Raw genomic sequence first — 16,485 nt, forward strand, 5'->3', positions numbered from 1 at the left:
CTGTTGGAATGAGCACAAAAAGTCTGGAAGAAAATGTTTCCATTCACCTGTATTTGTTAAAACACACATTTCCATGTACCAATAACTCATCTCGTTCCTCGAAAAATTGAATTGGTTTTTGGCTCAAACACAAAAGGTAACAACAAAGCGAGGAGAAGAAAAAAATAAATTGCAACAAAATGATGCTGTGCACGTCTAATTCTGTATCTCGCAGATTCCCCGCGCTGTTTATTTTGTAAAAAACGCAGAAAATCTATCGATTCGGATGGTTGTGTGCTTTCGCAGGTACCTCGAGGGGTCAATTCTATTACGAGGGGAAAATCTAGGAGCACAAGAACAAAACCATCGCTTTTTTTGCCTCGGTCACTGCGTCCGATTACTGTTCGTTCTCACCGGTGAAATTTCTCTATAAAATCCACTTCCTCGAAAATCGTTGTCAGTCTTTCAGGTTATTCCATAATTTTGAACGCTAACTTGATGGGACTTTCCACCGATTGGACAACGACTCCTCGAATTAATTCGATCAATTGCGCGCTCGGCTGACTTTTAAAGAGTCCTCTACTCAGTGGTGAAACATGAATGATCGATTATCGATATTTTCCCATTTGAAGCTATAGTGAAAGAATCGATTCTTGAGGTGCTCGTTGCCAACACCCTATTTATCGATCCTTTTCCATAGGTTTAAATGGTAGAGCAATCGATTTATCGCAAAGCTCGTTACGGCACTGTCCTCCACCCTCTGATTTGATTTAATAGTTTGAGATTCGATTCCTCGCCCGGAATTAGATTTCGCCGAAGGGGGCAATTACCGATCATGTATCTGACGTCTACTGAGCGGAACACTTGAGAAAATAACCACCTAGCCTTCAGGGATTATCCTTCCACAGGAATTCCTGGCGTGTGAAGCAGAGCATTTGAAAAACGTTTATTCCTCTCGAATATTATGTGTGATCGTTTCAGAAAAAGGGTCCTTCGGTCCGAAACACTCGAAATTGAATCGGGCTTTGGTAAACTGGGATATGTGGATGGAAAATACACAGCACATAGCCTTTCCTCAAAGACAAAATCAAAAGTAATGTTAGGACTACCTAACTAGAGAGGTTATGAAGAAATATTTTCACAGTACGGCATAACCGTTTGAGTTTGTTTCAATTTATGGAACAAAAGCACTCATTGTTTACGGGGGATACTAAACAGAGTATAGTTGAGGCAGTGCATTTTTGGGGCCCGATTTTAATGGGTGTCACAACTCGGTGGGCTTTGAATGAAAAACTGATGGTGTATGAGCCATACTTTTCAAAAATTGTGATTTCAATTGTTGAAATTCTTATCGTATTGGTCAGGAGGTGTACTCCCTACTTCATCATTAAGTGTTTTTCTACTTCTTACGAATTCGTAACATCGTGTTATGGAGGAACATGCAGTTTTACTTATTTCTCGTCACTTCTAATACGAATTTGTAAATTCTTGCCATGGAGGAATGTTACGCTTCCTGAACGAGAAAAAAAACATGCATATTGATGCATTGATATGATGCTACAATTCGTAACAAGTTTTCCCTCATGAAGAAAAAACTTCGAAAAAGTCAACATTTTGAGGGAAGAAATAGTGTGAGAAAAAACACGGAGTGATTGATATCGAGGAAATTTGACAACCTATATTTCCATCTACCACTTGCAAAGCACCTTTTCATTTCACTTGTTGACACTAATTCACGCACTTATTTCACTTTAATTCGCACCTGATATGATTTATTTAATCGCTGATAGGTTGTATAAAAAAAATTTAAAAGTTTCCAATAACATGTGTACTGAGGTTGTCAAATTCCATCAATAATGGACATGTGGGGTAAAAGAAAAAAAGGAAGAAACAATTAAAATAAGAAGATATTTCTACTCGGAAGTAGATTTGTTATAGTTTTCCCTCCTCAATAGTCAGAGGCAGTATGTTTATAAGTTGAATTATAATATATGTCTTATCTTATAAGTTACATTTGAGCTTTTTAAAGATAAAGTTTCATCTAAAAGTGTTACTTGTACAAACTACATTTATATTTACAAAAAAAAGTGGGGTAAAATGAAATGCGGACTCACTCATGACTTGGAGGTGGACTTTGCTGGTGGCGACTTGGCCTTGGAGGTTTGCGACGGTGCAGGTGAACTCGCCTCGGTCGTTGGCGTCCCCCTGGACGCTTTTAATGAGGAGCGTCCCGTTGCTGAAAATATTCTGGCGGAAGTGAATCGGGAGGGTGGCCCCATTTTTCTGCCACACGGTCGAGGACACCGGAAACCCGCCACCGGACACTGCAGATAGACGTCCATTCCGTACACGGCCGTCACGTTTTGGGGGGCTCGCGGAGTTGGTGGGCCTGAGACGATAAAATCATTCTAAGAACACGGTGCTACGAAAAATACGATATAAATCGTCGTCCGGCTGACAAAAGGGCGTAACTACATACTAAGATGAGCCGGGAAAGCATTCAATTGGATGGACGACAGGGTTCATTGCTGATTGTAGTTACGCCCTTATGTAAGAAAGGCGAAGAAATGTCCCAGACTTGCGTTGAAAATTCAGTATAAAGCTGAAAATCTCGATACAGAGGGAAAAAGCAAAAAGTAAGTAGTAAGTAAGAAAGTTTTTGTAAAAAGTCATTCTATAGAAAATGGATTTATCTAAAAAACGGACGTTCATGAAAATACTCGAGGGTCATTTTTTATTCAAAGACTCAAAATACACTAAATGAATACATTTGCAGACTTGAGGTATCTTCTTTACCTTTTCCTTTAGCAGGTAACACCAAAAAACACAATTACAAAATCTTCATTTTAACGGGGATCATATTTTAAAAATATATTTTTTCTTGTCAGTTGGATGGACACATTGACAGTTATGTTCAAGTGAACTCTAGCCTTCAAGCAAAGTTTAAAATTTTACTGTGATATTGACTCAGCTGCATAATTGTTGAGCTTTAACTACAGCTCACAGATGCATTACTACGAGACGACTTTCTTTCTTAACGCCTTGATACAACTATACGTGTTCGGCGGATGTCCATGTTGCATACACAATCATTTGAAGGCGTTCGGACTTTGCATGCGCGCGGGAGGACGCGATGCGCCAGCGCCGTTTCTTATCCATGATGTTGGTTTGACTGATGAGTCTGGGCCTCACCTACAAATATAAAAATGTTTGCATTCCGCTCAAAATTTAACAAACGCGCTTCAATCGAACACTGACCATTTACCAAAACGAGTGATTTATCAGTGAATGCAAAAACACTAAAATTTAGGAGAGTTTCTTGTCATTTTTCTCTAGGTTTTCCATTTCACTACTAAGCCCCATCTAATTACGTACTTTTTATTATTTCATGAGTACGTACCATATACGTGAAGAGCTGCAGAATGTTGCGCAGATCCGAGCATGTTCTTCACAAGACACGTGTACATTCCACCATGATGAACTCGAGCACTTGTGATGTTTAGATGACTGATAACGTCCCCTGAAAGTTCATGTGAAAATTCGTTATAAAAATCGACGCGACGAGTATTGTAAAGCACAAGTTGTCTTTGGCCCAATAAAATTAGATTTAAAAAACCCTGAAATTTGTTTTCTCATGACATTGCTGCATTTTCTTTTATTTGGTCACAAGACAGAGCTCCAGAACCTCCAAAAAACACACAAATCTATATACATAACGTAGGAGACTGCATAAGAGAAGAGTAATATATTGCGGGAGAAATTAAAGGATGCTATATTTCCTGTGCTCCAAGCAGCAGCATAATAGGCACATTTTTAATTTTTACGTGGCTAATGTCCCATATTGTACAACTGTCCGTCAAATTGCAGCTATTTCTCTGTGGTAAAAAGATTACCAAATTGCATTGCCTTTGTTAAAAGTCACTTTTAAAATCGTACCACTGTCGTGATGAAATTCTCTTTTTTACAACTTCAACTTACTAAAATCATCGGCTTTCATCTTACTTGATACCCAAATAGCGTACCTATGACATTACTCAATCACGACCGGAGAACAAATTTCTGTCTTTAACATTCTTCATTTATAATCGAAGAATACATTGTTGTGTGAGTGTGAGTATTTTTTTGTATTTTTTTTGAGCTCAAAATCATTGCGAGGGCGGTTTAGGTAAATCATGTAAAATGTGAGGGACTCCACTCTGCTGTATAAAAGAAAGTCGTTGTAGAAACTTTCGAACGTTGCCAAAGATCGCTGGAAAAATAATTAGTATAAAGAAAAGTTATTTTCACTTTTTTGCCATATTTTCATATAGCCATAGATGAAATTGTGGAAAACAATTTGTGAACTATGAGAGAAAAATATGCGTAAATTATTTAATAAGTTTAAAATGTTTTCAGTAAGTATAAATTTGACAACGCCTGCGTGTTCATACGGCGTTCTTCTTCAGCACACTAGAACTCTTCGGCACAAAAAAGCATCACAGATCAAAACTGATGCTTTCTCCTCCGGCAATCAATTCCTATTCAAGGGATGATGCTTGAAAAGAAAAATGGAATTCAAGTGAGATAATTTTACCGTTTGATTGGAGGTAACTTCCGATGATGTATCCATCTCTGGGCTGTAAAATCGCGCCATTGAGCAGCCAGAAAAATCTTGGAGATGGATTGCTCGACGCGGAACAATGGAGAGAGATGAATTGCCCCGGCTGAATTATCTGTTCGATGAATGTCTCGTGCAGTTCCGGCAACGTTGCTGCAACATTTCAGCACCCAATATCACCGTAAACTCTCTCATCATGCTCGTGCAAATAAGTTGAGAGTGGCATTAACCACGCAGGAAAGTGTTTAATTTGCTCATTTTGGAGATGCGCATTCCTGAGCGTTCCACAAAACAAAATGTTAAGACAATTTATCTTGAAAATTTAATAGGGTAAAGCACCATCACAGTTCTGTTTTCGGAAAAATTTGCCGCCTTCGCGTTGTATACAAGAAAAGACATTTAAGGGTCATCCTTAGTAGAAAAATCGGGGTTTTCGGGGGAAATCGGGGAAGTGGGGGTTTATTTTTTTTTTTTAAAAAAAATGAACATTATCGAAGTCAGAAATTTTGTCAGAGGTAAAATCGATCTTGTGGCGTGTTTACTGTATTCTGCGCTATCTCGAGATACTCGGAAAAAACCGATTTTTGGGGCCATTTTAACCCCTCCCCCTCCCATCCCAAATCGGAAAGCTCACCTCCAAATCTTGGGGTCTTTTTTTTGGGGGGGGGGGGGCATCGAGGATCTAACTGAACCCAAAAAAACAAAAATTGGCTACCTCGCAATTTTTTCTTTGCCAGGCCCTATTCTGAGCTATAGTGCCTAAATGGATTTTCGAAAGACAGTTTCTTACCTCGAAGAGAGAGTTCAGCTGTTGCAAGGGCATTTTCATCTGCGCTCCAGGCGAGGCATTGGTACATTCCTTGGTCTCCTTTGCTGACGGATTTAAGGACGAGGACCTCTCCTCCGTGGATTTTCGAGGTTTGGCCTCCGATGAGGGGACGCGCATCCCTCAGCCAGTCGATCTTCCGTGGGCTCCCTGGAAACCCACCCTCCACCGAGCAGTTGAAACTCGCGCCTGATCCAGCGTCCACAGCCTTCGGTCAAATGCATTCCATTTAATGAAGATCACACGGAAAGTGTCTCAACGTAGGATCAGAGACAATGTGTCTCAGAGATCCCGCACTGACCATTTGTACACTACATTTTGAAATTTTGAACTATTCCTGGCTATGTTTATAAAAAAAGTATATAGCATCAGTTTTTCTGTGTGCATTAAGTGTTTTTACGGATGAGTCTAAAATTGTAGCTCCTAATCGAAAAATGTAATCCATTTGAGGTGATGTAATAGGGTAAGGCTACTCTTTCAAAAAAATCCCATCTTGTTATATACCTGAGCCGGATAAGCCTTTTGATTTGCCTCAGCTCAAGTCTATTCGATCTTTCTTGTGTGCGATAACCTCGCGACGCGACGGTATCGGCGTGTCGCGGCGCTTCAGCTACTATTTTGTCACGGAGGTGTTGCTAGGTATCATACGAGATTAAAGGGACACCAACGTATCATGATTGAATGCATCTTTCAAAAGCACGATGCTCCCTCGCAAATTAGATCGAGTGACGACAATAAAAAAGGAGCGCTGGTCAGAAAACTTACCACGTCACATTATCCGTATTCAAAAACGTTTAGCATGATTTTTGAACTTCATCAGAGGAAAGATAGATTTGATTCAAGCAGAAAGATGCTCAAATTTACCGCCGAAAAGATTTCCTTAAGAATCAATAAAGGAAATAATGCTTTGTTTAAAGAAGAGAATAATATGCTTATAAAAAAGAATAGTCACTTTCATCATGCAGAACCCGCTTTCATTCAGCTATTATACAGGGTGTCTCACGAAAAAGGAGCCACCTTGAATATCTGGCGAACGGGTTGGAATTTCGAAAAACGGTAAAAGACGTGTTCGTTTATATCGAGGGGGACACCTTTTGGCGTATTTGACATTTTCTCAAACCGCGGGGGGGGCGCGGGGCGGGGGGTGCCCCCCCCGTAAATCGAAATTTTCAAATGGCACCCCTACTTTTTTATTTCAGAAATCAATTCTACGCAAAAAAACAAGCCACCCTATCCAAACCGGATGTAAATCGGACAATTTTTCAGCGATTGGCAGAGGTTCAAACATTTTTTTCATGCTCTTTTCAAAAATTCCCTACGCTCAATGGAATTGCCGTATCAAACCAAACTCTCCGCCAAAAAAATTCTTAAACATTGCACTTTCAATTAAAAATAAGAAAAAGAAAGGATAAACCCCCAAAAAACCAAAAAAAAAAAAAAAAAAAAAAAAAAAAAAAAAAAAAAAAAAAAAAAATCTGTACTTGAAAACTTGAGCACGCGGAGCCCTTTTTTGCGATATTGAAATGCGTTTGACCGAACATATCCGAGGGGCGCTCATCGGGAGGGAGTGGTAAGTGTTTGACACGAATTATTATTTTTGTTTCTGAAGCATAAGGAACCATGTCCGTGAAGAAACAGCTAAGTAGAAATACAAATGAATTACCTTTTTTTAAGTGAGTTTCAATGATTTGAGCTGGACCTTGATACTTCTGAGGACGCTACTTTTCTGCGGTGCGTGGCAATTTTCCGAAGTTCATTTTGGATGACCCACGAAGAATGATCGGAGAGTTTCTTTCCCTACACTGCCACTTGTTTCACACTGACGATAAGATACGCTGACACTTACACTCTGATTTGCTGCACGTGCATAGATCTTATCAGTAGTTCATCACATCAGTTATCAGAATCGGTGCATCTTTTCTTCTAATCTCAAGGAGATGAATTGAGAATGACACCAAGGGTCGGGGGGGTGGGTCATCCAAAATGAACTTCGGAAAATTGCCACGCACCGCAGAAAAGTAGCGTCCTCAGAAGTATCAAGGTCCAGCTCAAATCATTGAAACTCACTTAAAAAAAGGTAATTCATTTGTATTTCTACTTAGCTGTTTCTTCACGGACATGGTTCCTTATGCTTCAGAAACAAAAATAATAATTCGTGTCAAACACTTACCACTCCCTCCCGATGAGCGCCCCTCGGATATGTTCGGTCAAACGCATTTCAATATCGCAAAAAAGGGCTCCGCGTGCTCAAGTTTTCAAGTACAGATTTTTTTTTTTTTTTTTTTTTTTTTTTTTTTTTTTTTTTTTGGTTTTTTGGGGGTTTATCCTTTCTTTTTCTTATTTTTAATTGAAAGTGCAATGTTTAAGAATTTTTTTGGCGGAGAGTTTGGTTTGATACGGCAATTCCATTGAGCGTAGGGAATTTTTGAAAAGAGCATGAAAAAAATGTTTGAACCTCTGCCAATCGCTGAAAAATTGTCCGATTTACATCCGGTTTGGATAGGGTGGCTTGTTTTTTTGCGTAGAATTGATTTCTGAAATAAAAAAGTAGGGGTGCCATTTGAAAATTTCGATTTACGGGGGGGGCACCCCCCGCCCCGCGCCCCCCCCCGCGGTTTGAGAAAATGTCAAATACGCCAAAAGGTGTCCCCCTCGATATAAACGAACACGTCTTTTACCGTTTTTCGAAATTCCAACCCGTTCGCCAGATATTCAAGGTGGCTCCTTTTTCGTGAGACACCCTGTATTCTTGTTTCAAAATAAACTCCTCTTGACGACATACTCAAAAGTGTTACTGCAAAAATTGAGTCACTTTTTTTTAAAATAAAATTCAAAAAAATATGCTAAACGCTTTTAAATACTGATGCTAGGACTTGGTGAGTTTTTGAACTACCGCTATCTTTTTTGTGTGTCTCAGCATTTTGATTTATTTTGCGACGAAAGCTTCGTATTAAAGGATGCCTGTTTTTCTTAACATGTTGAAGCGCCTTCAATTTTGTATGATACTGTGCAACACCTATGATGTGAAATAGTTGCTTGAGGAGCCGTGGTACGGTGCGGCTGGCGGGCGCCGGCGGCCAGCGCGATACGCGCATTGGCGCCTACAAACCTAACAGGGATACTTCAAGCATTGCGCAATGCGTGAAGTATCCCCTTAGGTTTGTAGGCGCCGTGCCAGTGCGCGTTTCGCTTCGCGCTGGCCGCACGCTGCTCTGCTTTGTGTCAGGCTTTAATATTTAAACTCTCGAAGTTTGCGGTATCCCACTCATGATTTTGAAACGTTTGCACACTCTGCTGGATTATTCTCACGAAACTGATGAAAAAAATTGGGCGCTCTACGACAAATAATTGCTACTGAACCCCGTCAAGGTATATACATTTTCTAAGACCTTTCACCTTTCCATCTCTTTTTGGATTCAATTCATCCAATTTTGAGAAAGTCGACGCCGCCGACATTTTTCGCCTGCTGATACCTGGACAGCATTTTTAAATTGGGAACTACAATATCCGGCTCAATTTAGAAACACCGTGTGTACCATTGGTTTCCATATTCACAGAAGTGTTCTAACGGTTGTTCCTATAGTTTTCATACTATGAAAAGTACTAGAAAAGCACTCTGGTAAAGTGTACTATATCAATGGAGAAAACCAGTTATTGCTGCCTCATCTAAAATCGATCATGTATGTTCGTTCGATTAGAGTCCCTTTACCCAGAGTTAAGACAACTCGATTATCAGCTGACTGGCAGCCGGCCTTGGCTGGCCATGGAGGCCGAAATGAGTGCACCCAAACGAACGATATTGAGAGATAAGGATCAGGAATCCTGCGATGTCTGTCACACAAAAACAACAACATCAACAAATTGATCAATTAAAAAGAAAATGAGATTGGTTTGTGAATAATATCTTAATCTATTTTCATTTTGGACCGATGGCAATAACAATTTACTCTTGATAAACCACAATTAGGTAATATTTGCATCATTCTTGTTCACATTTAAGGTACCGCCATCTTGGTGCACTCGTTTCGGCCTCCATGAGCGAGAACCAATCAGAATTGGATTTTTTTTTTAGGCCACTTTCAGCCTACCCTGGCCCAACCAAAAGTGAGTTGTCTTAACTCTGGGTATAAAGGGACTCTAGTTCGATTGAAACGAATACAGTGTTGCTAACTTGCAGAATCGCCAGTAATTTCCATAACCGATCCACAACACAGGTGGGCAGACAATCCAAATATATGCGTTAGGTTCTCAGGAATGGAGTTAGAAGAGCCGAGTAGCGAATGCACTCACACGGAGTGGCTGAAACGCTGAGTGTGTACTGGAACTGGATGTATAGGTAGCTCTCCCGTGAGGCGGTACCTGAGACCAAATTACGTTAGTTTACGACGCGATTTACGGTGCGGTTCACACTCTCAGGAATCCTCGCTCCTGATTACTCAGCGATGCACTCCTAAATACGCCGCTCCTCTGACGTTAGGGCGTATCTCTTTTTCCGTATGAGCCTTGGAAAGCGTAGAGGTATACGGGAAACAGGGCTTACGTTGAAATTAAGATATGCTCTTACGTCAGAGGAGCGACGAATAATGGTGTTGCGTCCTAATGCATGAGTAAAACTCAGTTCCCTTGGCAGTAGTTGCTCCAACTGCTGCGAGAGCGATACCGCATTTACGTCCTTGACAACGAGTTTATCGTTAACGGAAGCAGGAGCGGCACTCGCAGTGTCCAGAGGAATTTCAGTCGAAATCCGGAGAAAATTTCGCCGGTTTAATTTAATATTAAATCTAATCTGACACACTCGGATCGTAAGATTTCTAGCTTATGCCTGACGAGGATGCGTTAAAAATCTGAAGAAATAAAATATAAAAAAGAATAGAGAGAGAGTAAGAGGAAGAAGGAAAAGAGGAATAAATAGAGGAGGAAAAGAAGAGGAGTAGAGGAGTAGGAACAAGAAGAGGAGTAGAATAGGAGGAGGAAAAAGAGAAAAAGAGAATAATAAGAAGAAGATGAATAGGATTAGATGAGGAAGATGAGGATGATGAAGAAGAAGAATAGGAACGAAAGGCATTTATTCTCTCGTCTTCGAAATTTGAAATTATATTTGAAAATATTTGAAATTTCGAAATCACATGGATCTTCATGGCAGAAATGAAGTCTAAACTGACTTTTTGATGTTTAAAAATTGGAATTTGGGAGAGAATTTTTCACAGAATATGCATTAATATTAGTTTTACTTGAAATCATTGATATTTAAATTTTCTCAAAAACTGCAGTGATGCGCCCTGTCCTCTAAATCCCTCAAATGTAGATAGACTTATTCGACATAGATGCGTCTGGTTATCGTACCTGATACTGCGGTCGAATGTAAGTGTAAAGCGGAACGAGAACAAGGAGTTGGAGTTCTCTGCGATCCTCTCCGATGACGTTACTAGCCACGCAAACGTACCGACCAGAATCGCTCGTCTGTACACGGGTGAACGAGAGAACCGACGCCAAAACAGAGCCACTTCTAATTTCTTGCGGAGTGTCACCCACGAGCTTAAACCACCTGGAATCGTTCAAACAAAATGTGAATAAAAGTTGAAGACAAATAGACTTATTTCTGCGAAACGGAGCTAAGTGCATTAAGACAAGAGTTCTGAGACCCATAAGAATACATGCATAACAGGGCTCACATCATAATGCACACGGCTCCGTTTGGCAGAAATACGTCCAAATCAGAAGAGATAGTCAACTTTGCATGCAGTAACAGTAATTGGATGGTTTATTATATGATATCGACGCTTAAAGCTGAGAAACGTATATCTTTTCTGTAACGTTATTATACAAATAAAGAATTTGCAAATGTCTAAAATTTGATGAATTCCGTGTTTAAGTGGAAACGACTGAGTGAACTGAACACGAGGATACCCTTGGTTCTTAAATTGAACAATTAGTAGAGAAGATATGACAAAATGATCTAATCTGCTAAAATACATTTCTTTAAATGGGGAATGCCGCCAGATGACGTCACTAGGAGGTGCATTTTCTCACTTTTAAATCTATTTTCACACCATTTCCCATAACAGAAAAAAATACGGAAAATACTGTGAAATTAGCTCCTTAAGCACTTTGAGATAAAGCAATAAAAAATTTGCATGGAAATTCTCTATTTCTCTCTCTCTCTCTCTCCCCCTCTCTCCCCCCTCTCCCCCCTCTCCCCCCTCTCCCCCCTCTCCCCCCTCTCCCCCCTCTCCCTCCCTCTCTCCCTCTCTCTCTGTCCTACAAGGAGAAACAAACTTCGTGCATGGGACCCGAAGTTGAGGTCATATGGATCTCTGAAGTTTCCTGATCACGCATCCGAAAACTTGAGGTCGAGTTGGGTCAGACATCGAGGCATGCACTTCGGTATGTACCGGAGTATTTCAGATATGTGACCCGAACCCTTCGGTATATATCAAAGTACTTCAGATGTCTGACTCGAACTTCGGCAGCTGGACCTCCAGTTTTTATATACGTGATCTGAAAACTTCAGAGATCCATATTACCTCAACTTCGGGCTCCACGCACGAAGTTTTTTTTCTCCATGTACATATTGATGGCAAAAGTGTGAAATCACGTACCTCCGTTTGCGTAGTCGCAGAATAGGCCTGTTGCACGCAAGAGATACAGCCGTGCGAATAGACTTTTAAGAGGTTAAATGACACGAAAATTACGATGGTCACATTAAAAAAGTCTGAAATACACTCCTTACTGGGCAATTTGCGTTATTACGAACGCGCTTTCTCAAATTTCCCGCCTCTGGGGGCAGTTTTCTAATCACCGGAAACGAGCAAACGGCGGGCTTGGTGATTTCCGGAAGATGCCGAGTCGTTGTTGTTGTTGTTGTTGTTATTTTTCCTTCAGTTTGTTTACAAACCCAACGTGATCTCTTATAGTGGTCCATATACGCTTTATGCGGTAACCAAATCGATCAACTTTTAAATATCCAACGCAATCCTTCTACATTTCATTTCACGATATCACGAGTTCCGACTTTTAGGTTATGTTGTCAGTTTTAGTTGACCGGAAATAGCCGCGAGTTGCCGTTAATTATTTCCGGTAGAAAACTGCCCCCAGACGCGGGAAATTTGAAAAAGCGCTTTCCTAACAACGCAAATTGCGCAGTAAGGAGTGTATTTCAGACTTTTTTAATGTGACCATCGTTTTTTTCGTGTCATTTAACCTCTTAAAAGTCTATTCGCACGGCTGTATCTCTTGCATGCAACAGGCCCATTCCCGCCATACTTCACTTTTTCTTTAGAACTCTAGTCATCCAAATTTTTTGAATTTCTCGACTTTTCTTCTCTGTAGGAAAACAAATTCTATCTCTTCAAGCTATGAAATTGGCTTGTTTCTTCTAGGAAAAATGGTATGGGAGCGGACATTTTCAAACATCGCAACGGCGATACGAGGTCCGCCCTCAAGCCATCGGTACGTCATGAGTCCTTAACTATTGCGGATTTGTGTTTGATCAAAACTCCGCATGTGAGACTGAGATGCTCGAGTCTATCATACCAGGGACGAGCACGGTCACAAGGCAGCGTGGAGGGATGTAAGGATCCCAATGCACGCGGCGTGTCCCTTTTGTTTGGCACAAGTGGGAGCCGAGCTCATGTCGGGACCGTCGGGCCCTGCCACTGCAGAGCCACGAAGATAAATGATTGCGGCGCAAGTGTCGAACATATTGTGGCTTTATTTTGTATTCAGAGGCGTCCTGATCAGGAATGTTGGAAACGAGACGATGAAATGCGGGAATGCGGCGGGCGGGAGGGCATTCTTCCACAGCGCGTCGTGTCTTGCGATATATCGATAGATCTGCCTTTTAAACCTGTGGAAAAGGATCGATATGCAGGGTGTTCGCAGCGAACATCCTAATAATCGATTCTTTACAATAGCTTCGAATGGGGAAATATCGATAATAATCGATTATTCACGTCTTGCCAGTGGTATTCTTACCGGTATGTCGGCGCGGGGAAGGCCTGGGCAACGCAGACGAGATCCGCAGATGAGCCCGAGCGTGCTTGCACGTTTGTCGTCGAATATTCGATCCGTGGCGGCTCCGCTGCCGTCGTTTCTGAAATTAAACACACATGGTTACAAATTTCCGTGTTTTTTGTTACCTATGGTTAATGGATATGTTGAATGTGTGAGGAATTTGCGATTTGACTATTGATTCTTACGTAAAAGTTCGCGAGAAACACGATTGTGCCACTGGTTTTCTCTGAAATTAATTTCCAAGCTCAAAAAAAAAACTCTCAAATTGAGGCCGAAATGGAGGGGATATCCCACGCTATCCTGAGAGCCCACGTTTACATCAAGACAAACTCTCCATGCAAAGATAGGAAGCAAGTACATTAGCAGAGTTGCCATGTTTTCAGTTTTAGAGTCCCCAAATAAAATGGCAGCCCTGTCAATGTATTCGCTACCTATATTTGCATGGAGAGTTTTTCTTGATGTAGAGGTGGACTCTCATGATAGCGTGGGATATCCCCTCCTTTTTGGCCTCAACTTGAGAGCGTGTTTTGAGCTTGGGAGTTGATTTCAGAGAAAACCAGTGGCACCATCGTGTTTCTCGCGAACTTTTACAAAAGAATCAATTGTCAAATCGCAAATCTCTCACACATGCAACATTTCTATTAATCATACCTATACCATACAATTTTTTAAAAAACTATGACATTTTCGAATTTTTATTTTTATTTCCGACTGAAAATAACTCGGTTTTAAGTCGAGACGTCTCGGTTTCTTTTAAATGTGTATTTTAGCCTTATTTCCCGTTTCCCCCCTTGCTTTTCTACTATCTTCCATAGAATGGATAATGGATATGATTTGATATGCGGCGAAGAATGTGAGAATGATACCTGAGAAAATGATGCGTCCGGGGGAGCTGATGCTCTGCTCGCCGGTGAGTCTGTGGACGGCGCGGCAGTAGAATTTCGAGTAGGAGTCTTCCTCGACGGTGTCGCGGATGTGGAGGGCGCCGGACTCGGTGATGGTGTAGCGGCTCCCGGGGTGGATGATCATCGACTCCCCGGCCCCGGCGGCCGAGAGGTCTTTGTACCAGTTGATCTGCAGCAGGTTCCCGCCGATCCCGGGCGTCAGGCACCGCAGCACCGCCACGTTCCCCCGCGTCACCAAGACGTCGTGCACCTGCACTTGGTACGGCTTCGCGATGTCTGCAACACACCACAATACTCGCATCAACTCCAAGTCCTCTATGATGAGCCACATTGACATTTGATTCGTGTTACCGGAGGGTATAGATTCGATCGACATGAATCGATCGAAAAATGAAAACGTGAATCGATCGAAAAATGAAAACGTGAATCGATCGAAAAATGAAAACGTGAATCGATCGACGTGAATCGATCGACAAACCCGTAAATCGATCGAGAAACCCATGAATGGATCGACAAACCCGTGAGTGGATCGACAAATCCATGAATCGATCGACAAATCCGTGAGTCGATCGACAAGCCCGTGAATCGATCGAATTTTGTCGACGGAATCGGTGTCGATTTATTCACGTCGATCGATTCACGTTTTCATTTTTTGATCCATTCATGTCGATCGAATCAACACGGGTGTTTTTAATAATTTGTCGATCGAATCGGTGTCGATCGATTCACGTTTTCATTTTTCGATCGATTTATGGCTATCGAATCCATACCCTCCGTGTTAATCATCGACACAATATTAACATAAATAAATTTAATCGCGATGTACAGTACCTGTACTTTATGTACTTAGTTAGGGCCAGGTGACTGGTCTACCCTACAACCAACATTGTATATTAATCAGTTAAAATCATTAGGGTTAATACCTGTATACTTGTAGTCCCCTATGTATTTAATTAATAATAATAAAAAAAAGAGTGTTAATCCTACTTCAACGGACTCGGATCGTTTGACTCCTTATATGTGTTTGATAAGGAAGCATTAGGAATTGGAAGAAGGCGGAGAGAAAAAAAGATATGAGGAGAAGAGAGAAGCTGAGAAAGAAGAGGAAAAGGGGAAGACGTGGACGAAGAGGATGAGGATGACGAGGGGATGGGAGAAGAAGAGGAGGAGGAAAGAGGTGGAGAAGAAGAATGAGAGGGGGAAAAGAGTGAAAGATAAGGTAAGGAAAAGAGGAAAGAGAGGAAGTTGAGGAACGAGAGGACGAAGAAGAAGGAGAGGACGAAGAGGAAGAAGAGGAAGGAAAGGACAAAGTGGAAGGAGGGGACGAAGAGGAAGGAGAGGACGAAGAGGAAGAAGAAGTTGAGAATGACGAGGAGACGATAGAAGAAGGAAAGGGAAGTGAATAGAAAAAAAATGAAAAGAGAAAAAAGGAGAAAAATAAGACAAAGAAGTCCATGAAGAAAAGGCAGGGAAAACAGAAGAAAGCAGAGCAACTGAGCGAGGGAATATCTTTTTCTGTGTCCTTTTCATCTTATTCTTCTTCCTTTCCCTCTAACTATTCCTCTTCCTCTTCTTTTTTTATCCTTTCCCTTTACCTTTGCTTCTCTCACCTCTTATTCCAAGTGTATGCCGGAGAATATGCTTGACAGTTCACATATTATAATGCTACCCTCGACACATTTCAAGTTTTTATCAATATATCTCATCATTCATCATTGATAAAATCCGATATTGAAAGTAATTCCGACCTAGATTCATGAATTTCCAACAAAATTTGAGATTTTGCTCTGATGACGATTCAGATACATGATCATTGAGCGTGAGCGTTAATCAATGCACAAAGCGACGACGCTATTTACTAACGCCTTGCATTGATACAACTATTCGTGTTCGACGGATGTCCATGTTGCATACACACTGATTAGAAGGCGCTAGGGATTTGCATGCGCGCTGGAGGATGTGATGCGCCCGCCGTGCCGCCGTCACTGATTCTAATGATTCGCCGTTCTATTGCTGTTGGTTAATTTGACCGATGAGTCTGGGCTTCATGAAAGCGATGATTATTATTCCACTAGTATACGGGACAGAGGAATATAGGTGCTTGACCCTTCTCTTAGAAGAATCGCACTTAAATCTAGTGATCATTGAGATCTTTTTTACCCTTC

The 16,485-nt window shown here is 41.2% G+C and overlaps 1 protein-coding gene across 1 annotated transcript in view; it reads right to left on the bottom strand.

Moving 5' to 3' along the window:
• The window catches only part of LOC109043992 (cell adhesion molecule Dscam2), a 168,404-nt gene that overhangs the window by 28,236 nt on the left and 123,683 nt on the right, over positions 1-16,485 (bottom strand). The window contains 8 exon segments of the mRNA XM_019061421.2: positions 2,094-2,294; positions 2,297-2,368; positions 3,380-3,499; positions 4,553-4,729; positions 5,367-5,610; positions 10,746-10,947; positions 13,377-13,494; positions 14,282-14,596. Of these exon segments, the coding sequence (XP_018916966.2) occupies positions 2,094-2,294; positions 2,297-2,368; positions 3,380-3,499; positions 4,553-4,729; positions 5,367-5,610; positions 10,746-10,947; positions 13,377-13,494; positions 14,282-14,596 (1,449 nt within the window).

This window comes from Bemisia tabaci, chromosome 1 (assembly GCF_918797505.1).
Source record: "Bemisia tabaci chromosome 1, PGI_BMITA_v3".
Classification (NCBI taxonomy): Eukaryota; Metazoa; Arthropoda; class Insecta; order Hemiptera; family Aleyrodidae; genus Bemisia; species Bemisia tabaci.